The sequence below is a fragment of the Mustela erminea genome, chromosome 2 (assembly GCF_009829155.1).
Source record: "Mustela erminea isolate mMusErm1 chromosome 2, mMusErm1.Pri, whole genome shotgun sequence".
NCBI lineage: Eukaryota > Metazoa > Chordata > Mammalia > Carnivora > Mustelidae > Mustela > Mustela erminea.
In genome coordinates this window covers 83,458,056-83,482,635 of record NC_045615.1, presented here as the reverse complement: position 1 = coordinate 83,482,635, position 24,580 = coordinate 83,458,056, and the positions used below count along the sequence as shown (strand labels likewise).

General features: G+C 37.5%; 1 protein-coding gene and 1 pseudogene across 1 annotated transcript; one reads left to right on the top strand and one right to left on the bottom strand.

Moving 5' to 3' along the window:
* The first annotated feature begins 575 nt into the window (after positions 1–575).
* Positions 576–19,166, top strand: PGRMC2 (progesterone receptor membrane component 2). The gene is made up of 3 exons (XM_032333392.1): positions 576–1,038; positions 16,840–16,995; positions 18,095–19,166. The coding sequence occupies exons 1-3, from the start codon at positions 621–623 to the stop codon at positions 18,190–18,192; spliced, it is 672 nt and encodes a 223-aa protein (XP_032189283.1). The 5' UTR covers positions 576–620; the 3' UTR covers positions 18,193–19,166.
* On the bottom strand, positions 8,988–9,612 carry LOC116584708 (annotated as a pseudogene).
* Positions 19,167–24,580: the final 5,414 nt, after the last annotated feature.

Genomic DNA, 24,580 nt, shown 5'->3' with positions numbered 1-24,580 from the left:
TAGTTTGCGCCAGCAATTAAAACTGCGTCGTAGCCTCCCACAACCTGCGCCTTCGAAAAGGCGACCAGACCAGACCCCGCCTCCGCGGCAGGCTCGGCGCACGTGAAAGCCCCATGCGGAGCGACCGCGACGAAGCGGGAGTTCGCGGAGGCGAACTCAGGCCTGGGAAGGGAAGGGATTCCACCGCGCACGCGTATTGCGAGGGACCGGGCGGAGCCTGCCTCCCAGACAGGGTGCAAAGGAAAGGAGAGCGCGTGGCGCTCCGGAACCCGCGCACGCGCCGTAGTCTCACTCAGCCTTTGCGCGCGCGCGGCCGGCGCAGCATCTTTTCCTCAGGCCCGCCCCTCTCTTCTACTTCAGCAAGCAGAGGCGACGAGCGAAAGCAGGGAAGTGTGGGGCGAGGTGGGCGGGGCGTCGCACGCGAGCGCGGCCTCTTAAAGAAGGGAGGGGGAGGGAGAGATCCAAGACAACGTTACCCCGTCAACACCCAATGGAGAGCAGGCTTGACCCCGCCCCCTCTCCTCACGTTATTGGCTGGGAGGCCCCAGATGGGCGGGGTTGGTCGTGGGGTTGGGGAGGGCAGGGGGCGGGGAGGAGGAGGAAGGCGCTGGCGGGCAGTGATGGCGGCGGGTGATGGGGACGTGAAGCTAGGCACCCTGGGGAGTGGCAGTGAGAGCAGCAGCGACGGCAGCAGCGAGAGCCCCAGCGGCGCGGGAGCGGCAGCAGAAGGGGGCGGCTGGGCGGCAGCAGCGTTGGCGCTCTTGGCGGGGGGCGGGGAGATGCTGCTGAACGTGGCGCTGGTGGCGCTGGTGCTGCTGGGGGCCTACCGGCTGTGGGTGCGCTGGGGGCGGCGGGGTCTGGGCGCCGGGGCCGGAGCGGGCGAGGAGAGTCCCGCTGCCTCTCTGCCTCGCATGAAGAAGCGGGACTTCAGCTTGGAGCAGCTGCGCCAGTACGACGGGTCCCGCACCCCGCGCATCCTGCTCGCGGTCAATGGGAAAGTCTTCGACGTGACCAAAGGCAGCAAGTTCTACGGCCCGGGTGAGGAGTTGGAAGGGGAGGGGGAGGACCTCCTACAGCTCAGGTGCGACCCCCTTATGATGGGGAGGCCCCTGGGCTCTGGGTTAGTTTGCCAAGCCTTCTCGACGTCTGGACCCCTACGCCTTGGCTGCTGCACCTGGGACGGCCCGCCCGCCACACACCCCCATCCGCGGGCACCTCCAGCTTTAACCCCCTGAAGTCCGGGTTTCAGTGTCGCCCCAGGAACCAGCTCTCAGCTTTCATCTTTCTCCCATCCCGTTCTTCCACGAAGCTTTTTCTTGCGCTGAATTTTTCAAGATCGTTTCAGTTGTCGCCCATCGCGCTGGCCCACAACCTTCCCTGAGCTTTCTGATTCCTGGGATGGGTGGGGGCAAGAAGGACGGGAGATTATAAAGTAGGGACCCAAAGCTGTAGGCCAGGTAATTCACAGCTTTCCTTTATTTACTCTGTTTTACCACTGATCTCACTTTTCTCCCTACTATTCCCGTAAGGCCACGTTTAGGTACACGTAGCTCCAAGTCCTCAGCGTTTAGCTTGTGAAGTCTGGACATATAAGCAACACCTCAGACTTTTTTTTAAACCAGTTTTAGTATGGAGATACTTTCCAAGATTAACAATGTATGTAGGATGAGGACAGACCAGAATGTAGATCTTAATAAAGACTGGCAAGGATAGTCTCCCTGAGTTTTGGGGGTGGAGCTCAATTACCGAGCAGGCGGGCCTGTCTGGTTTCTTTTTCCTTTTTCCTTTTCTTTCTTTTCTTTTCTTTCTTTCTTTTTTTTTTTTCTTCTGATAGTGGGAAGGCAGGTATTGAAATACACGCTGATAATGACTTACTGTGTTTTCACTGAGCAGAAAAAATTTAAAAGCTCTAAATCCACACCCCAGTACACAGTTCTGCAAGTTAAAGATTTTTAGAACTTTACTCTCAGAGAACCCTGTGTGTAGGATGGTTGGGTTAGAAATGCTTTTTCTACAATGTAGTTATAGCTTACATTTCAGATTTTGCTAATAAAGTTGAGTTCAGACTTATGGAATCTGCTAGTATACAATAAAATTGAGCAACATTGTATACATCTTGGTTATGTACTGATTAATTCTAAGCTTAAAAAAAGTAACTACAATAAAAAATAAGTAATAAAATTAGGGACTTAGAGTGACCTGGTGTTCAAAAGAGTACATCCAAGCCTTAAAGTCAAATGGGTTGGCAAGTCTAGAAAACAAGTTGGTTTTCTTCTTGATTTAATCTGTTAGTACATGAGAATTTACTGGCACTTGCAAAAATATGTACTTCTGACTTCAGTGCTTGGTGGCTAGAAGATGTTTTAGAAGTGCTTTGGTTTGCTGTTAAGTGGTATAGAGATAAGAAATTGGAGATTTTATGTGTTGAACTGTTTAATTTCTTAGTTCCTTTTATTTTTGTGTGTAGATGTACATCATTTTAACCAAGTCTTAGTGCTCTGGTTGTATAAATATGAAAAGCAGATGTCTACCTACTTAACTCTGCTGAAATGGTTAATACTTTTTTTATTTATTTGTTTAAAGTATATGGGACAAGTGAATAGGGAGTAGGCCCAAAGCATAGTAATTAAATGGACAAACCAAATTAAATAATTTTTTAAGTCAAGAATTTACACAGTATTTTGTACCTGAAGTTTTTTCTTCATTGATATTCAAATGTATGTGCAGAGATTAGAAATTGTGTACAGGTTTAGATTTTTAATATAGCACTTACCCAACTAAAAAATCTGCTTTTGTAACCCCTATTCAAAAGGACAATGAAACAAACAGTATTAGTGCAAAGAAGCATATTAGTCCTTACACATTATGCCTTGCCACTATCTGAAAATAGCTAGGAAAGGCTGTCATAGACACAGTTTAGCAGCCTCCAGTGGCAAATGTTCTGCAACAGAAATTAAAACTTAAGATGAGAGTCATAGATGTGATGTAAATAGCCTTTGTGTGGTTTGAGCATTGAGGGGGCTCCTCAGATAACAAGGGAGAAGTCAGTTTTAGGTTGGCTTCCACCAGTTCACAGGTCTTAAAGAACAGGCTTAAAATAATATAATACATAATATAATATAATAAATACTTATTTTCTAAGTATTTATTGATCAACCTAGTATAGGTGTTTGGAATGTTATATTATGGAAAGGAACTTGAAAGTGGCCAGATCATCTATGGGCTTGGAGTATGTTGATATTTCACATTAATAGAAGATGTAACACTTTTTCCAAAAGTCTTGAAGCCAAATTTCTGACTATGAAATGAATATAAGTTCAGTTTGGGTTTTAATTTTTATTTTCATCCTCAAGTCAGTTGAGCACCTTTTTTTTTTTTTTTAAATTTTTACTTATTTATTTGACAGAGATCACAAGTAGGCAGAGAGACAGGCAAAGTGAGAGAGGAGGAAGCAGGCTCCCCACTGAGCAGAGAGCCTGATGTGGGGCTTGATCCCAGGACCCTGAGATCATGACCTAAGCCTAAGGCAGAGGCTTAACCCACTGAGCCACCCAGGCACCCCTGGTGAGCACTTTGTAAGAGAATAATTCAGAAGCAATGATCTTAACCTGACAATCTTAGTAGTTTGAAAGAATGAGGTAAGAAGTCAGAAAACCTCTTTTCTATGACTAGCCAATATCTACTCCCATTTCACAGTATTGGTTTTAAAGTTAAAAATTATTTTGTGAGTCCTTTTTTCCTATGTCAGAAATACTGGTTTCTTTCTTCTTCTTTTTTTTTTTTTTGAATACTGTTTTCTTAGTAATTTTAAGGTTCAGGTTCTTAAAAAAATATTGACAATTTAGTGGAGTAAACACATGTTGGCAAACAGTTGGCATTAACTACATTTGTCATCATTAAATTTAGTAACACTTTGGGCACTTGGCCAGCATGTGAGGAAAGTGGTCATATAAGAAACAATGAATATGGGAGGAGAAAGGAAATAAGGTTTGTTAAGCACCTACTACATTAGATCCATTAGTCATCTCCACACTGCCTCAGGGAGGTTAGTAATATTCCTGCCCTCAGATGGGAGTCTGAAGTGTAGGTTTTTTGGGTAAATTGGCTTGGGTCATACAGACATGGCATTCAAATCCAAATATATTTAACCCCAAAGCCTATTTGTAGTTCAGGTAAACTGTGTTCTGGGATAAGCTTTGGGAGAATCTTAACTGTTGTTCTTATACCCTCTCCTGGTTCCCATTAGGTTTTAAAGCCTCAGACATGCTTGCATGGCTGTATGTTGCGCTGTCCAATATGGTAGCCACAAATCATATGTAGCTTTTTAATTTTAAGTTAATTAAAATTAAATACAATTAAAATTGACTCCCTCCATCACACTAGCCACATTTCCACTACTCAGTAGCTACATGGCTACCATATTAGTGCACTTTATGTAGTATTTCCATCTTCCCAAAGAGTTCTATTCAACAGCATTGATTCTAGAGGTCAGGGTAGAAGGATGAGGAAACTCCATTTACTGAGCTATTATCTCATTTCATTTTCAAACAGCACTAAGAGATAAGTAATGTTTCCATTTTACAGATGTGGCAACTGAAACTCAGGGAGGTTTTGCTCAAAATCACATACTCAGTGGCAAAACTAAAAATCAAATAGTCTGTCTTCACAGGCCATCCCTTCCCATTGTATCACTGCAAAATATAATTTTGTATGGTTCTAGAGTTCATAGAGTAGAAGACTGGAACAGATAGTATAATTTTAAGTAACTTGATTTAATATTAGTGCAATGAAATTGTACCAACATAGTGGTGATGGTGTTTTTTTTTTTAAAAAGATTTTATTTATTTGACAGGGAGTCAGCAAGAGGAAGAACACAAATGGGGAGTGGGAGAGGGAGGATCAGGCTCCCCGTTGAGCAGAGAGCCCCGATGTGGGATCATGACCTGAGCCGAGGGTAGACGCTTAACAACTGAGTCACCTACATGCCCCCCAAATAGTGTTTTTACTTATTCTAATAGTTTATCCTGCATTTCTGAAATTTAAATGTATTGCTTCCCCCTTATTCCAGGTAGCATATTCTTTGATACAGACCAAACAGTATTTACTCCAGCTTACCTTTTGAATTCTACTGGAAAAGAAAAAGTCGTATATAAAAGAGGTACCCCATGAGATATAAAAGAGGTAATCTTTAGGAGGATGGGGAAAGGAGCACATCTGCTTTTCAAGTGTTTTTCCTCCTTTTTTTTAACTTTATCTTCAATATATTAACTTTTATTTATAGTTTGCAAAATTGCAGTTGATGCAAGAGTTGCAACATAAAGACTAGGCCCAACCTGACCTCTTCCTTCATGGATGTACTATTGACACTACTCAGCTCTCATCCCAGCTACTTGCTTTGACGCCAGCTGGGTCTGTTTGGGCTAATGGCCATACACACATAAAAGGATCAGCTAAGTTTTCTGATGAGTTTTGATACTCTGCTCAAATTTATACTAGTTATTTCTATAATACCTACTCTGAGTTCAGCATCATTCCATTGTTTTTAATCTTGAAGGGAATTGTATTTGTGTTAAATGCTAATGCTAGAGTATTAAAGGATAGCTGAAAGCATATATGAAACCAGAATATGTTATTCATGCTGGAAGAAAATAGATTTAGTAACATCTGGAGTTAGCTATTCAAATTCTTTAAATAATTCTTTCAATAATTTATGACCCAGATGTCTCCTCCCCTCAGTACCCATGACAGACATCACTAAATAACTGCTATAGCCTTAGAACCTACATTCTGTTTCAAGATCACTAACATGGGACTTCATCTCCATTTTAAATACAGAGAAGGAATTCCCTGGATTTCATTAAATTGTTGCTTAAATAAAATGAGTTAACTGAGTTTTCAAAACAGTTGGGGTCCTACCTGTGTAGAGTTTATAGTATATTTGGGAAAACAGACAAGAAACAAGCATTCAGTATATAATTATTATTTGTAATTAAGTGTCCTATGAAAGAAATGCATAGGATCTATAATAGAGGGTAACAAAGAACTTTAGATGGTCAAGAAAGGTGCTTTCCATTTATATTAGTTTATCAAGAAAAAGGGGTTGATATTTAAGCAAAAACCTAAAGGAGTCACCCATACAAAGATTGGGTGTGAGAATGTTCTGATGCCATCTAACACTTAATCTAGAACTGATCATATTGTGTTAATCAGCAGAGAAAGAAACATCCTTAACTTTACTAATTTTGAGAATTGACCTCAGTCTTCGTTTGATTAGTATTACCTCAGTGATTCTTTTTCCGCCCTGTTTTCCACTGATCTGTGGTTTATTATTCCTTTATAATATAGCTAGATTTTCTTTTCATTGAATCTAGTATCAACACTTCTTTAAGATTTTATTTATTTATTTGAGAGAGAGCACAAAGTGGGGGTGCGGTGGGGCAGAAGGAGAGAGAGAAGCAGACTCTCCGTGCATCAGGGAGCTGGACTCAGACTCCAGGCTCCATCCCAGGGCCTTGGGATCATGACCCAAGTGGAAGGTGAAGGCATACACTTACCGACTGAGCCACCCAGGTGCCCCCCTCAATACTGTCTTTAACAGCTTAATTGGTTTATGTTTTATTGTTACTTACACATTTAGATATATTTCTACCTTCTTATTTAGTAATTTAGCTTCATACTTCGCTTTTTTCTCCCTTTTTTCCTTCGCAGATTAATTTTTTTTAGTTCTTCCACTTTTTAATCCCTACTTATTTGGATATATCTGTTAACATTCTTTTAATGATACCCTTAAAGGTTTTGCTATAGAAGACCCTATTCTTCTACAGAATATAGGAATGTTAGCCAAACATATCTTTGTGAATTAAAAAACTTTTTAAAACACTTTACTGTGATTTAAGAGAATATTTCTTAATAAATACACAAAACTACCATGTATACAAATGTGGATGGTGTCCCTTGGATTTGTGTACTATACAGCCATATGTTGTGGCCCTGGTTTAGAAAACTTTTACTCTAACCCTTCTCTCACCTATTATCTATGGTATTGTATTACTCTTAGACTTGTAGTTCTACTCTATTTTTTCAAACTCTTCCTCCTAATTGATTTAAGTATTACCTTTTTTTATTGTTAGCCCTCATTTAAATTTACCAATATAGTTGCCATTTTCTTTATTCACAGTCATTTCTTGCATCTCATTCCTTTGTTCAGGGTTCAGCTCTCATTTTAGTGAGGTGTGTTCTGTAGTTTTCTTATTGACATGCAAAAAAAATCTTTCTCCGTATGCCCTCATGCAGAAATAATAGTGTAGGTTTCTGATATAAAATTATGGGCTTGTGGTTTTATCTCAGATCTTTAATAGTAGTATGCCACTGTCTTCAGGTCTGCTTTTGGTTTATTTTCATTCATTAGATTAATCTGTTTTTCCCTTTGTCTTTGTAATTTTACTCTTACTAGGATTTGCCAAGGTGGGGATTTTTTTTTTTTTTGACATGGGCCAGACTCTACTAAAATTTGAGAATGTGTGTCATCCATTTATTTTAAAAAATTTGAACCCATTACCTCTTCAATTATTGCCTCCCCTGTTGTCTTCTAATAGGTAAAGACCAGCTTTTCATTCTGTCCTTCATGTTTCTTAATCTTTCCTTAAAGTTCTATCTGTAATTACTTCAAAATTTTAAGCAAACATACTATAGTTTTTTAATCTGCTTGTATTATTCTGGGGATGCCAGTTCTCATCTGTTACATATGCTCACTCCATGGTAGTTTGTTTCTTCATGTAGTTTGTAATTTTTACTACAAAAACTTAAACCTTCAGCAATTATAGTCTTTTTATTTCTTGGAGATTTTTTTTCTATGCGCTTCCTTAAGTCATAGGTTGTAGAAGTCTTCCTGTAGAGTAGTTTAGATATATTTCTAAATAGGGCCTCAGGAAGTTTTTTTAAAACTGTATTTTTATTAGATTATACATATTCAAAATAGAATGTTTTAAAGCATGTTCTGTAAAAAACAACCCAGTTACCACGTTCCCCTTCCTAGAAGTGAGGAACCAATCTGAATATTGTTCTGGAGCTATCACCTGTAAGTATAAGCATGTGGATATGCACTCCCTAGGTACTCCCTACACACACACACACACACACACACACACACACTGTTGCATATTGTACAAACCTTTTATATCTGGAGAGCCTTTCATCTCAGCATAAAAAGAGTCATCTTATTCTTTTAAGTTTGCATATTCTGTTCCATGAATATATCATAATTTAACTATTAACATTTGTTTCCAGTCTCTTACTAATAATATATAATAATATAGTGTTGCTATAAATATGCATGTACATGTCCTTTTATACATGTGAGTGAACTTACAAATTCCTAGAAGTAAAAACACTGAGTCTTAGGGTATGGGACATTTTTTAATTTGGGTACTTATTTTTGGATTGCCTTCCAGAGAAATTGGAGCAATTCATACTTCATGAAAATGCCTACTTCTCACCCCTTTGCCAAAAGTATGATAATAAACTTCTTGGTCTTTGTCAATCTGAGAATTTAAAATGGTATCTCAATATTTTTAAATTCACATTTCTCTTTTTTAGTTTGGTTGGACACTTTCAGAATTTTGAGTCATTTATGTTATCTATAAATTATCTGTTCATACATTTTTTGCCACAGTTTTTCAATTATGGTATTGGTCTTAGAGGTTTTAGGTGTTCTTTAAAAAGTAAATCAACCTTAGCTGCAAACAATTTTTCCTAGTTTGTCTTTTTACTTTATTTATGGTGTTTTTGTAAACCATACGGTATTTGGGGTTTTGTGTATTCAAATTTATCTTCTTTTTATGGGTGCTGAGTTTTCTATCACAAGTAACTTAAAGATTTTTTTAACTAAAACGATTATTTTTAAAAATAGTAGTTTTTAAAAATACTTTTATGATTTGGGTTTTTTAGTTCCATTTGGAATTTATTTTAAGATGTGAAATAAGGATTTTTACAGGAAATTACTTAGTTACCCCAACACTATCTATAGAATAATTTTTCCCCGAGCACTTGCAGTATTACCTTTATTGTTCTCTAAATTCCAATAGATATTTAAGTCCACGCTATTTCTTTTTTTTTCCCACATTAACATTCTTGATTTATTAATCATCTCATGAAAAATCTGCACAGTAACCAGAGATAAACCTACTGCAGCATCTTTACTCTTTCTGTTATCCAACCTTCAGCTCACTTTTTGTCAGCACCAACATTGACTTTTGCAGTCCCTCTGACTTTCTTCATTCTGTTCTTGGGTTCCTTTCACTGTTTTCTTGATGTCTTTTTCTTCTCAAGACAGGCCATGTCTTGCGAGTCTATATGTTTGGGTTCATTTTTCTTTGCATAATCCAAGGAATCATAAATCATCCCAAAGCCAGTTGTCCTACCACCACCAAAATGGGTTCTGAATCCAAATACAAATATGACATCTGGTTTTACACATTTTGGTTAGTTTTTCCTGAATTTCTGTCTTAGCGGCTGTTGTCTTTGTGGAGTGAAGGACATCAATGTCCATCTGTTTCCGCTGAAATAGTCAGTTGGTCATGAACATCCTGGTCAGATAGTTATTGTGCCGTTCATAATGGTGGCCAAGCTTCAAGCATCTGGGGAGGAAAAGAACAAGTCCATGCTATTTCTTAACCTTAGAATCCTCATTCTCTAGGGGCTGTGTAAACTCAGTTCCCACTCTCACATCTTCGCAGGCCTGGGATTTTTACTTTTCTGTCTTCCTGGTCTCCACCCTAGCTGTAAGCCCTGGGGCCAAGGCTGCTGAGGTGGACCCACAGTATTGCTGACAGCTTTCTAGTTTGAATTTCAAAAACAAGATTGAGTTGGGGGAAGTATTTTAACTGCCTAAAGTTAGGGCCAAACTAGATAGATACTTTGCCCATTTTATACCAGTGCTTCTAAGATTTGCCCAATGTTAAATGTTGGTTGAATCCTCTGGAACCCAAGTATCTTGGCTCCTTGAGGAGTGTTCTTTCATTTTGACCACACTACCTTCTCTCTAAAAGTCTTTGGACTTCCTAAATTTAAATATAAAAAAAAAATTTATTACTTGGATTTCTTTTAATCACTTTTATATTACTGCTTCATTTATTCCAAAGCCATTGTGATCTTATTTGGAATAAATTACTCAATACCAAGTATAATTACTTTTTTTTAAAAAAGTTGTTTTAATAATCACAAAAGACTTGTCAAAATAGACCAGAAAACCAGGCTGTTTATAAACTTCAGTGGATTATAGTTTGTTCTTCAAAGCTATGGTTTTTATATCGTGGAAATAATTGAAATATTTATTCTGGAATTTTCTCATCATAAATACTAATATAGGTACACAGCCATGCTAATAATCACAATATTATCTAACATATTTTGGATATTTTATTTGCTCCTAGAATTTTCTATTTATTAAATTACTCTTTAAAACATTTTCTTACAGGCGCACCTGGGTGGTTTAGTGGGTTAAGCCTCTGCCTTAGCACAGGTCATGGTCTCAGGGTCCTAGGATCGAGTCCTGCCTTGGGTTCTCTGCTCAGCAGGGAGCATGCTTCCCCCCCTCTCTCTGCCTGCCTGTCTGCCTCCTTGTGATCTCTCTCTGTGTCAAATAAATAAATAAATAATCTAAAACATTTTCTTACAGTGACCATATGTTTTTGCCTTTTCAAAAATAACATTACCACATTCTACTTGATTATATTAAAGTAAGCAGTTTCAGGATTCACTAACTAGATTAAAATTCAAAATTCAAGATTTATTGAATTTTGAACTTTAAAAATCTATGTGGCAGGTTGTTTTAACTCTTAAAGAGTCTTAATGAAATCTGAATTCTAGTATAATGTCATCTGCCTAGGTCATGATCCCAGGGACATGGGATTAAGCCCACAGTGGACTCCCTGCTCAGTGAGGAGTCTGCCTCTCCTTGTCCCACTGCTCTCCTCCTTACCACCCCCAACTCATGCTCTCTTTCAAATAAATAAATAAAATCTTTTTGAAAAAAAGAAGACTTACTATTAAAATGATGCCTTAGAACATTTGTTATATAGGTATATTTAAGAGAAACTGCTTTGGTTGAATAATTGTTCATTTTTTGTAGCAAGAATTTTCTTGAAATTATAAGTCCACCTTTATATCAGCAAATAGAGTCAAAATAACAGTTTATATAAGTACACTGGCTTTTTTTTTTTGTAAATTACAGCAAAAGACTTCTTAACATTTAAAATTTGCATTCCTTGGGTAGTTCTCTGTTATTTTAGTATTGTAGCCAAGTATGGTTATCAAAAATTGGAATCTGTAACATTAATGTTTGTTGGTAAGGAGTGTGGAATGGGGAGGTATTACTGGCTTCTCAGATAACATTCTGGTTGAATCATGAATGCAGAGAAATGTACTTTATGTAGACCTCAGATCCTTCTTTCTCTGAGCACATCCATCTAGTTCCAATTCTAGTTGTTAATGTTATGTTCTTTATGATCTTACAGGAAAAAAATAAAGAAAACTGTTAAAAAAGATCTCTTCAGAAGTTAAATGCTTCCTGAGGGGAATCTTAATGTGGAGAAGATAGCTTATATATAGTTTAGAGGGTGGGACAATATGTTAGTCACTGAATCATTATTTTCTGTTCAACAATTAATAAAGCATCATTTTTCCTAGAAATGGGGTTGGATTATTACCTGTTGACTCAAGTTCACGCTTACTAAATCAGCCATCTAAAACCAAAAAAAGAACCTGTTTTATGAAGTTTTGTTTTTACGTTTATTCAGTGTTGAGGTCTCCTTAGAGAAATTGGCAGAGAATTTTATTAGAGAATCCATTGGTACATGATTAATATACCCAAAGATGGAAGATTTTCTGGTCTCTGTTTTCTATAATGACCATTTTCTTCTCCCGTTTTTACCATTTAGATGTGTTTAGTGGTTTATACTCTGAAGTACTCTGAAGTAGATTGACTTTTGCAGACTAGGGAGGTAAATATAATAAAATGATAAGAAAAGCTGTCGATGTATACAGCTTTTTTGTTAATCCTCTTTCATTTTGATTTAACAGGTATTCCAAAGTATCTGTTCCCCAGAGATTTTGCAATTAATGAAATCCTCCAATTTCCAGGGTTGTCATTCCATCTTTGGGTTTGTGGATCCTGTGTGTTTTCTCAAGTTTATTGTGTTTGGGGTAGAAAAGTGGAGATAGTACTTCTGAAGTCTTTTGGTAATTTAGGCAAATCACTGAATGTCCCTGCTCCTGTTCATCTGCCAGGTGAGGAGGGCAAAAATTGTTCCTTCCACTTTGCAAGACTGTGAGAGAGGAAAGTCACATTGCTAGAAAATTTTTTAAAAAGTTGAAAACTATCATTTTCCATGTGTAAAGGTTTTTACAGCCCTGATCAATTTTATTTTTTATTTCATGTGTATGACTCGTCACTGTTTTGTCAGCATTACTTTGTTTTGGAAAAAAAAAAAAATCACACTAGCTCTTATCTATCTATGGCCTCCATCTGGGGAAAAATAGCTATTGGCATAAAGCATGTGGAGTTATGCAGAAGAAAAAAAAAAAAACCCAAAACTACTTTTCTTTTCCCTAGGGACTGTTTGTTCTTGCTTAATTTTCAAAGTTAATATTTCTCTAAAATAATTCCAATTTAAGGAATAATACTGAATTTCTTTCTCTTAAATGCTAAATACCCAGGGAGCCTGGGTGGCTCAGTGGGTTAGGCCTCTGCTTTCTGCTCAGGTCTTGATCTCAGGGTCCTGGGATCGAGCCCCACATCGGGCTCTCTGCTCAGCAGGGAGCCTGCTTCCTCCTCTCTCTCTGCCTGCCTCTCTGCCTGCTTGTGATCTCTGTGTGTCGAATAAATAAATAAAATCTTTTTAAAAAAAAGCTAAATACCCTCTGCAAAGTCAGTTGATACAATGGGCAATGGTTTGAAGGTTATAAATTTTGTCCAGTTATAAATAGTGTCCCAGTTTCTTATGTAGAAGCCAAATTTAAAAGTTTAAAATGGTAGCCTTAGTGTACTCTGATAGGAAAGTGATTAAATTGTAGGTATGTATATTCATTCAGTACGAATGTGTATAACCATTAAATAGTACTTGTGAATGTCACCTTATTAAGTAGCAATATGGAAAATACTTAAGAAAAAGTAAGGATAAAAAAGCAGGATAAAAAAGTACTTTACTGGAAAGAATTACCTTTATTTTTGTGTTAATGTATCAGTACCTAATAATGCTACTTTTTTGGGGGGAGGGCAGAGAGAGACAGCAGGAGAGGGAACATAAGCAGGGGAAGCAGGAGAGGAAGAAGCCGGCTTCCCACTGAGTAGGGAGACCAATGCAGGCCTCGATTCCAGGACCCTGGGACCATGACCCAAGCCAAAGGCAGACACTCAACCACTGAGCCACCCAGCGCCCCAGTAGTGCTGCTTTTTAAATTTATCAGAAATGCCACTTCTGGTTCCATGCCATAAACTTTGCAGAGAATGGCTTTCTTACACCTCATGAACTTCATGGTGCAGTGTTTTCTGTAACTCAGATTAATGTTGATAAATGTTTAGATTATTGTCTATTTAAGTAGATTTTGAATTCTCATAAATGTACAACACATATCTTACTCAGATTCTGACACATAATCTTCAGTTTCCTAAATGTTTTCAAATACGAATATGGATATAATCATTACGCTGCTCATTTAAAAATTAAGGAATTTTCTTGTTTACTTATCCTTAGAAAGTATTTTATTTTGTTAACTGGACAATAAGCTCTCTAACTGACCACTCCATTGCTCATAATAGTATTTCTGGTTTTAAAATTATTTTCTCTAAATTACCTTTGTTATACACAGAAAACTGTAGCCTCAGGGAGAAAAAATGGTGGGTTTTTTTGTTTGTTTGTTTGTTTGTTTGTTTTTGGTAAAATTCGGCATTTTGGAAATCTTTTCTTTTTTTAAGTATCTATCTATCTATCTATTTATTTATTTATTTATTTAAGTAATCTCTTCACCGGACATGGGGTTTGAACTCATGAGCCTGAGATCAAGAGTTGCGTGGTCTTCCAACTGAGCCAACCAGACACACTTAATTTTTTTTTTTAAGATTTTATTTATTTATTTGACAGAGATCACAAGTAGACAGAAAGGCAGGCAGAGAGAGGGGAGGAAGCAGGCTCCCTGCTGAGCAGAGAGCCCAATGTGGGGCTCTATCCCAAGACCCTGGGATCATGACCTGAGCCAAAGACAGAGGCTTTAATACACTAGTCACCCAGGTGCCCCAACACCACTTAATTTTTAAACCTACATTTTAAACAGAAGAACTTAAATGATCTGCTTGCTGTGTGGCCTAATATGAAGGCAGAAATAACTCTTAGAAGATATTTATTACAAAAATAAATTTTTTAACAAGTACACAACCAAAATCAGAAACAGATCCATAAATACCGAGAACAAACTGATAGTTGCCAGGGGGAAGGTGGTTGCGGGAAGGGTAGTGGGAGATACAGGCTTCCAGTCATGGAATGAATTAATCATAGGGATGAAAGGGACAGCATAGGGAATATAGTCAATGGTATTATAACAGTATTGTATGGTGACAGTGGTAGCTACACTTACAGTAAGCAAAGCATACTGTTTAAGAGTTGTCGTATCACTATATTATACACCTAAAACTAACATAACATGATGTGTCAACCATACTCAATTAATAATAATAAAGAAAAGTAGTAGTAAGAATAATAATTTTCTAAATAGCCGGACCTTACCAATTATATGAAGTAAATTTTTTTCTTTTCATTGCCCAGAAAAGGCTGCCACTGTTTGTATTCTGGTTTGTATTCTTCCTGGTGTTTTTCACACATATATAAACACATGTGTGTGTATTTTCTTAATTCAAAGCAAATCGTATTCTATATATACATACTCTTCTGAATTGCTCTTTTCAGTTACTCTATTATGGACTTCTGTCTGTGTATACATATAGAAATACTTCATTCTTATTGATAGTTATGTACGTTATTCCAGTAAATTAATGTACTATAATTTAACCAGTTTCTTGATAGGGAAAAGTAAGTTTTTTCAGTTCTGTTTATTGTATGTTTTAAAGAACTAAAGTGTCTTTTTTATCATGTATTTGGGTGGAGATTTTGCTCACCATAAGTGAATCTGCTCAAAGTAAAGGATGAAGATTGAGAGTTACTACTTATTTGAAATTGCAGCTAATATTTTAGAAGAAATTTATTATGTTTCTTTTTTTTTTTTTTTTTTTTTTTTTTTTTGGTAAAGGAGGAAGGGAAGGAGAGTGGGAGGACAAACAGGCGGGGAAAAGCATCAGAGAAAGGGAGAAGCAGACTCTCTGCTGAGCGGGAGCCTGATGTGGGGCTCCATCCCAGGACCCTGAGATCATGACCTGAGCCAAAAGCAGATACTTAACCAACTGAGCCACCTAGGCACCCCCAGTTTTACTCTTTTTCTACTTTATGCCAGGCACGTGGTAGGCATTGAGCACTGACGTGAGTAAGACAACTGCTGCTCTCAAGCACAAACTTTAGGAATGGCTCATTTCTGTGGCATAAAAATTATGCCATTCCTCCCTAGAGAGGGTAGTTACTAATTCCTTGGACAAAATCCTATTCATTTTGTGTCAGTCAGAACTGTTGGTGCGCCTGGGTGGCTTAGTTGGTTAAGCGTCCAATTCTTGATTTCTGCTCAGGTCATGATCTCAGGGTCATGAAATCAAGACACACTCGGACTCCGTGCTGGGTTTGAAACATGCTTAGGATTCTCTAGCTCTCCCCTCTGTCCCTTCCCACACTACTCCTCACACTCTACCCCTCCCCAAAATAAAAATAATAAAAACTTAAGAAAAAAAACAACCTGTTCCTTAATAGGCACATCTCCTATTTCCCAAGAGCTGTGACAAATAAAAACCATTGTTTAATGCTTTTCATTGTTTAATAGGTAATTGTGAATATATTCTGGTAGTCAGGTGATACTTATTTTGAAAATGGGCCATATTTCTGATAAAATTCAGCAAAGACCTGTTGAGCATCTGTATGTGCTATACGTTGAACTAGTCACTGGGGGTACAAAGATGATAGTCTCTTCTTTCATACGACCTACTTTGAAAAAGAGAAAGAAGAGACTATTTTAGATCCATGGTTGACTTGAATCTTTAACAAATGCTCATCTAGTGGATGTTCTTTTGATTATTTTTATTTTATTTTTTTATTTTTTTTAAAGATTTTATTTATTTATTTGACAGACAGAGATCACAAGTAGGGAGAGAGGCAGGCAGAGAGAGAGGAGGAAGCAGGCTCCCTGCCGAGCAGAGAGACCAATGCGGGGCTCGATCCCAGAACCCTGGGATCATGACCTGAGCCTAAGGCAGAGGCTTTAACCTGCTGAGCCACCCAGGCGCCCCTTTTGATTATTTTTAGATGCCACAATTAATTAACAGCAATCAGTGAAACATTATCTCCCCTCAAACAAACCAGCTTCCAAACCTAACTGCTTAAGTTTCCTCTTCTCCCTAATATGTTACACAAGTATACATTATACAAACACAAGTTTTGAGGTATCTGAAATTTAAATTTTAAATTTAAAAAGTGAAAAATTTAAAAAGTGAAAAACTTTATTTTGATCTACAGGCAGATTTCCAAGAAGTTTCTTCTCATTATCCCATTTAGTATCTGTCATGTTTTGAAATTAAGGCTATGTACCAAGTATGAGTCATTATGAGGTTTCCTTTATTTGGCTTTTTCCTTTGAGGCATTAAATAATGTTAAGGTAATGTCAATAATTTTTTTTTCCTCCCCACCCCCTCAGCCGGTCCATATGGAATATTTGCTGGTAGGGATGCCTCCAGAGGACTGGCGACATTTTGCCTAGATAAAGATGCACTTAAAGATGAGTATGATGATCTCTCAGACTTGAATGCTGTACAAATGGAGAGTGTTCGAGAATGGGAAATGCAATTTAAAGGTACCTTTATTTTGTCGGGTTCTTTGAAAAGAAAGTGTGTATTATTTCACATTCCTTAAGAGTCTAAGGAGATCTGTTTTCATCTCCATCATTATTTGATGATAAAAAGCTAAATAAGAAAATGATTGTTACATATTATTTAAAAATCCATATTTAAAAGTTGATTTGTTACAAACTATAACAAAACTGTGATACCTTTAGTCTTATAAGACTTTTTAATTAAGATACAGTATTTTTAAATAATAAGCTTCTATTTAAAACTGAATTTTATTTTGGGTATTGATACTATAATTTATTCCAAAATGATTTTATTGATTTTACTCACCATAATGAAAAAATTTCTTTCCCCTTTATTATGCCCTTGAGGCATCCATTAGTACCTCCTATGTGACAATCCAGATAGCTATTTATGTGACCTGTGCATCCCTTGGAAACAATTGTTCTGACTTTTTGGCATATGAACCAGTTCTACTGTAGGAAGCAGTCCTCCTATCTTACCCTCCTGTTTTGTCAGTTAATTCACTTAACCTAGGTTCAAATTCCCAACCAAGAAATACGTAAATATGGATCACCTTGGACACCACGGTGTTCTAAAAATTAATACCTGACAACATAAAACAAGCAATATTAACAGAGATGTAAGAAAAGAGTTTAATAGGAGAAAGAATAATGCTATGACTAGAGCCACACACTAGCTCTTAAAGAACACAGGATAATAAGTAACAAATAACTTTGTTTTTCATTTGGTTTATTTTCCTGGAGAGTACTAGCCTATATCACATTTTCTCCCTGAGAATATTTTCTGGTTGGATCTACTTACCATGATCTGTTAGTGATTCTGATGAAATGTCTTTGGTTAAGAACTGGTATATATGGAGCACTCTCCTGCAAAAGCATAGTCCCCAAGCTTTGTAAATTCCTTATTCCCATTTTCTTTTGTTCAAGCCTTACATGAATGCAAAGACCAGCCAAGGTGAGCAATAGGAACAACTTAGCCTATTGTATGTAATTCCAAAAGAGGCAAACACCTTCCGCATTGTATGATGGCATAGAGCAACAAATTTGATCACTACTGATTTTCTTTTGATGTATTTTTCAGAAAAATATGATTATGTAGGCAGACTCCTAAAACCAGGGGAAGAACCATCAGAATATACAGATGAAGAAGATACCAAGGATCACAATAAACAGGATTGAACTTTGTAAACAACCAAAGTCAGGGGCCTTCAGAACTGCAATTCTTATTACTCCCTTTCACAGAATGTCCGGCGTCTTTGGGTTTGGTTCACCTGCTGCAAAAAACATTCAACAGATTCTATACAAGCTAAATGAGTCTCACTATGAAGATTTGAATACTAGACATTATTTATGCTGCCAAACTCATTTGTTGCAGTTGTTTGTAATGTCTGGTGGGGCGTCATCATCCTGAAAAGGAGGAAACGGACTTTTTTTTAAAGAGCAAGAAAGTTACAAGGTTACTCCTTCCTCCCTCCCTTCCTTCCTTTCTTCTTTCCTTCCTTCTTCCTCCCTCCCTCCCTCCCTCCCAGCCTTCTTTTTTTTTTTAAATCAAAGACAACCAGATATGTATTTGCTACTTAAGTGTACAAATCTCCTCAAAATCAGCAAGGGATTCGTGTGCTGTGTTCTTGTTTAAGCTTTGAGGGAAGAGACCTGGGCAGGAGGTGTTGGGGGTACACATCAATTTGAGTAGTTTAGGTTACTGAAACATTAAAATGTGAATTCCCAAACTTCTCTTTTTGGGTTTTGTCAGGGAAGAGAAAAAAACCTTTATTTCTAAGAAATTAGGAGAAGGGGTTTCAAGTGGATCTAAGTCAAAGCTAATTCCCCCGTAGTAATATCATTTGCAACTAGTGTTTATCCCTTCCCTTCCCTTAGATCAAATCAATATTAATTGTGCCTTATTTCACTTACATAGACTTGAATTATTTTAGGGAAAGCCCCTATGTGAATTCAGAAGTCACTACAAGCAGCATTGAGACTGAAGTTGGGATATTCTGTTGACTGCAAAACCTTGATGTCATTCTGTGTATATAGAATGTAAAAGGAATATTCAGTGTTACTGCCACGTATGTTAATATACACAAACTTAATTAGCATTGTAATGGCCAAATGCATTCCCTCCTGCTTTTTCTCTTTAAAAAAAAAAAAAATTGAAAAACAAATCAACTCTGTCCCCCAACAGCTGCCTAATTTTAGGAGTCTGACCCTCACATCTCATTGGTGTGGGTGCATGGGGCCGTAGTATGGGTGTTGTATGGGTGTGTCCGAATGTGTGTGAGAGCGCCTTGGAAGGGACTCTGCAGATACTGTAAATATCAGTACCGTTTTAATAAAGCATGTACAATAAACCAAAATAAGCTTGAGTTGGACTTTATATACAAAAGGTAAGCCAGTGCATTATGATATCGTAGTCAGGATTGTGCATTTGATTCAAGATAAGGAAAAATCTTGGAAATGAAAAGCAGGCACTGGTTAAACAAGTCGTACACATTGTACCACATTCACTGTAACTTTAGGAAGAAATTCCACTTTGTGGAACATTCTCAAGAGATCTGAGATTATTCAGGTAAGAATTGATAAATAAAAATGTACATATTTTTACTTTATATTTTGATGCCAACTGATTATACTAGAAGTAATAGCACCAGGTGGTAGTTACTGAACACAAAATAATAAAAGATATTCTACTGATAGGTACTGAATCCTTCTATTACTCATTTATAAAAACCCTATGTATGTCAGGTACTTGATTTCATCAGAACTACTTAGGTTCTTGGTTGGGGACAAGTTACACCAAAAACGATAATTTTTATTTAACAAGTCACCAGTTAAAGAAAAGACTTACTCTTGAGCATAATATATGCAGAAGCCATCAGAGAAAGGGGAAATTTAAACTGCAATAATAAGCTAAAGTATGTAAAATACTACATTCTATTATCTTTGGTCTTGGGATGTTTTGTAGAAAATGATGAACTTCAGCCAAATCTTCGCTGAAGACTGGTTGTAAAGACTGAAGAGTGTTGGTAAATGCTTTGTGTGTTTTTATGTAAAATATTTTCTAAACAAATTTGTAAAAGTACATATCCTCTGTAGTAAACATATAAATATATATATATATGAATCATTTGAGCCTAAAGTTCAGAAGTAAATCTACACTTGTGAATAGAGAAACCCTAAGTATCCATGCAGTAAAAATTATGCAGTCTGTTAAGAAAAATGAGTAATTTTGTGTTTTGGACTTGAAATAAACCGTGTTCTACAGACAATTCCTCAATTTTAATTGAGTGTTTCTCATTCTCAGGTAGTTTGCTGGGTAGGCTTGGAGTAAGGGGATGGGAGCTATGGTGGTATTTTTGCTGATTTCCCCCTTAACCTCTATTTCCCTAACTTTCCTGATGATCAGAACCACTTGAAGTGCTTTATATATAAATCTTTGGTCCCCAGTCCAAACCTACCACACACTGAGCCAAGAATTAGAAGAGCATGGTTTTCAGACTCTTTATTTGTGAGAAGTGCCATGATAATTCTAGTGGTCAGGCACATTTGAGAAACCATTCTAATCTTTTCAAGTTACATTGTCCATCTTTGTCATCCACTTGAAATGGAACTTTTGGTTAATTTTGGTCTAATTTCCTGTATTTGGTTTCCATCATTCCCTGAACTCCTCAGAGTTAGTTTATCTGGAGATTGCACATAAAAAATTTTAATTCGATTTTTTAAAACAATTTCTTTATTCAGATTTTTATCTTTTGATACCCTCTCAAAGTTGACATGTTTTTCAAATCTATACTGTTTGTACTAGTCACTTTCTCTCCATTAAGAAATGGGCACGTTCAAATACAGATCAAGTTTTTAAAAACTTGACTGTGATATGAAGGCTTAATATTTTGCTGACAGTAATCAGTAATTCTACCTGCCTTTTTTTGAAATCTGTAAAATCCAACACTATACTTACCTCTATCTATAATCTGGAAAGCTCAAGTTTATATATTGAACTAGGACTGAAAAAAACTTTTATAGAAAACAATCAGACTCCTTATCTGATTATTCCATTTACTTATATTAGTAACTGGGAATGCAGCAAACTGCTAGAAATGTATGCCATTCGCATGTTAACAGAGTGTAAAACCTTACAGAGTTTTTATGGATCAGAATAAGCTGGTACTAATTATATAAATATATATATAAAGTGTGTAAGTTGCTTTGAGCATAATGGAAGTGAGTCATCAAATATAGTGATGGTTCTTTTCCTCTGAGTTAAGAGCAAATACTTGGGGCCCTGGGTGGCTCAGTCGGTTAAGCATCCAACTCGATTTCAGTTATGGGATCAAGAGCCCCATTGGGCTCCGTGGTTGGCGGGGCATTTGCTTCTCTCTCTCTCCACCTCCAGATCATTTCCCACAAGCTCGCATGTGTTAGCGGGTGCTCTCTCAAATACATATTTTTTTAAAGTATCAAATGCTCAAAGATAGCTTTTGAGTATGTGTGTCCCACTAAAGTCAGCTCTCAATTTGGTAAATTCTGATAACAGATTATGACCTATTTGTTGTGGCAAGAAAGTTCAAATAAAGACCATCCAATTTTACTGTTTTTAGGCAAGAATCATCATTCCCAGGCAATATCAGAAAAGGCTATATCTCCTTACCACACTTCTGTGAGTCAGACTTTGAGGAGAGCGGAGCTAGATTTCAGCTTCACATTTATTATACCATCACTAATGACAGAGAGCTTACTCCATTCAAGAGAGTACATGACATGCTGTAAACATGCTGGTTCATTCTCAAGACTTTCTATCACTCTATCTGCATAGGACCCAACTAAATAAACCAAATCATGAAGTTTGGTGTAAGAAGACTGGTAAATATTTGTGTATTTATTTTAGAAGCATGATTTTAATGGCTGCATAGTATCATTTCCAAATAGAATTTTCAGTGAAAATGCAGGATATTCCATATACAGTATGGTACCAACCTGATTAAAGAAAATAACAAAGTTGGGAAGCTACATCAGCAATTTAAAAACTAAACTATGCTTTTCCCTGATTATAAAAGTAATATATGCTCAGTGTATAGGAAAGGATTAAGATAACCAAGAGTTAACCAAACAACCTTTCCTACATCTCTCCAGTCCCTTTCTATGCATAGGATCACAATGTTCTTCAAGGCTTTAGACAAGAGGTATCCATCCAGTCATACTGGACATCTATACCTCGACCCTCAAAATGAATACATCATTTCCCCCCTAAACTTGCTCTTATTATTATGTTCTCTGTCAGGGAACCACTGCTATAATCTCCTGATTTACCTTCCAACCTCCCTTGTTCTCATCAGATTCATAGTCTCTGTTGGCAATCTAAAATGTAAATTTGACCTCATTTCCTTAAGGCTTTCAGTGGCTCCCTATTTTCTAAAGAATCAAGACAAGGCTTATGCCCTCTTCATCAATTCCCACAGCACATTCTGTTACATAAAACAACTTGTATCTTCCAGCATATGCCCCTAGCGACTTAACCCGCTCCATTCTTCAGTCTGAATTACACTGTCCTCCGCACCTTCCCAAATTAACTGCCCTTCTAGATCATTTGTTCCATCTTAGAGACTCAGGCTCCGACTCAACTCAATGCCCTAGAATGAATGAAGGAGCCCTTTGTTCCACGCCTCCATAATATCATATATACCTTTGTTTCAGTGATTTATTATTACGTTGTAATCATCTGTCTCCCCGATGAACCAGGGACCAGAACGTACTCCTATTTGAGGCCCAGTTTTTCCCAAACTTAGTACAGTGCTGGACACACAATATTTGCTCAAAATGTTTTTTGTTAAAGAAATTTATAAAATGAGAGAGTAGACAGACTAACAGTTTTAAAATGGGGGCTCCAAGGAAGCATTTTAAAGGCTCAGAAGAGAGCCTAGGAACTGCATGAGAGCAGCACCTCCACTTGGCTTTGCCTCCTGGGCTTGCAAGTAGGAATTTACCGTCTGTCCTACAGAAAAAACATTCAGAAACCACTGGTCTAGATGATGTCTAGTACCCTTTCAGTTTGTGAATATATCTCAAGAGCTATTCAATCAAAAACATCTAGCAATACTTACTCTACGGCAGCAAAACACAGACTTATCTTCGTGGAACAAGTAGATGAAGGCGTAAGCCTACAGTGCAACCCTGCCCTGAGTGCCTCTCTAATTAAAATTGTTTTGCACCAGCTGCAGTGTACAGGCTGCATCAAACGGGTGACCAAAGAAGAAACAGAGAAAAGGAGAGGACTTCCATTTTTCCCCTCAAAACATTCCTCAGTGCCTTTGAAGTCCCACCCCAGGAGTTCTGTGCCCCCTCCACTGTGGACCCTCCAACCCCCACCTGTATCCCCACTACTCCCATCACAGAGGTACTCATCGCAGTTGCTAGTCTATTCCAGTGGTAATTTAGAAAGAGACAAGTTGAATTGATCTTGCCCAAAATAAACTGCGATGTAATAAAAATACAATGAAAACAGTCCAACGTGCTGCACTTGCCTAGGAAGAAATGCCATACGTGTAGAGGAAGACCTTTGCCCTTAAAACCTGTGCCAACAGTGAAAAAGGAGACAAAAGCAAGATAAGATAGGAATAAATCACCTTTCTTATGTAAGAAATGCAGGAGCGAGCATATTAATTCCTTCTGTGTTTCAGCTGTGTCTGGTGGGATGCGTTTAGGCCTTGAAGGAGGTCTGCTGCTTTCTGGTGACCTTGAGCAAATTTCTGAACTTGTCTGAGCCTAATTTTCCTCATTTGTAAAAGGAACCAATAACGCCTACCTTAAAGGTAAGAAATAAGATAAAGGCCACCACGGACCGCATGACATGCACTACACATTATCCCTTCTTCCTCTGCTTTGCAGTGGTAAAAAACCATTTGAAGTATCTTTTTAGGTGGTATATAATTTTCTTTAAAGTGGAAATATGAATAACCTTTTGTTATTCCTAAACCTATAGTCCTAGATCAGAAAAATGTTTACTAGTTTACTAGTATGTTTACTAGTATCTATCAGTAACAAAATACTCTTTAGTAATTTAAACTTGTGAGATGGAGGTTATCCTGAAATCATTTGTATAAATTAATCTGTAGGTGAGCTATAAGAGACAGAACTAAGTGATTATAGTAAGTTGAAAACCCCTTATTGCTGACTACCTTCACTGGAGAACAGAGAGCACGTTATACATAAGTTAACTCTCTTTAGGAGCAAAATTGCAAATGCTGGATTGCAATGAGGTTACCAGTGTATTTGCTGTTTAGCATCACAAATTTGTGTGCATTTTTCAGTTAGCCTTATCTCAACTGCTACACAGTAACTCAGGATCATCTCATAACTCAACTTGTGTTAAGCAAAACTAGTGATTGGAACAGCTTTAATATATTGCAAATGTACTGTCCAAAGATTTTCCTCAAATGACCGAGTCTCCTAAAGTAAATTGAAACCTCAGTCATCCTAAATGAAAAAAAAAAATCACAAGACCCACATTCTCTCTAACATATATATTCTTGAGCTGTCAGAATTCAGTTCAAATTGGAATTTATTCATAATG

What these genes read in the sequence shown, in the direction of transcription:
- PGRMC2 (XM_032333392.1), top strand. Translation starts at nt 621, where the DNA reads ATGGCGGCGGGTGATGGGGACGTGAAGCTAGGCACCCTGGGGAGTGGC. An exon ending in CAGCAAGTTCTACGGCCCGG is followed by an intron (nt 1,039 to 16,839) that starts GTGAGGAGTTGG and finishes CCACCCCCTCAG; the next exon opens with CCGGTCCATATGGAATATTT. An exon ending in ATGGGAAATGCAATTTAAAG is followed by an intron (nt 16,996 to 18,094) that starts GTACCTTTATTT and finishes TGTATTTTTCAG; the next exon opens with AAAAATATGATTATGTAGGC.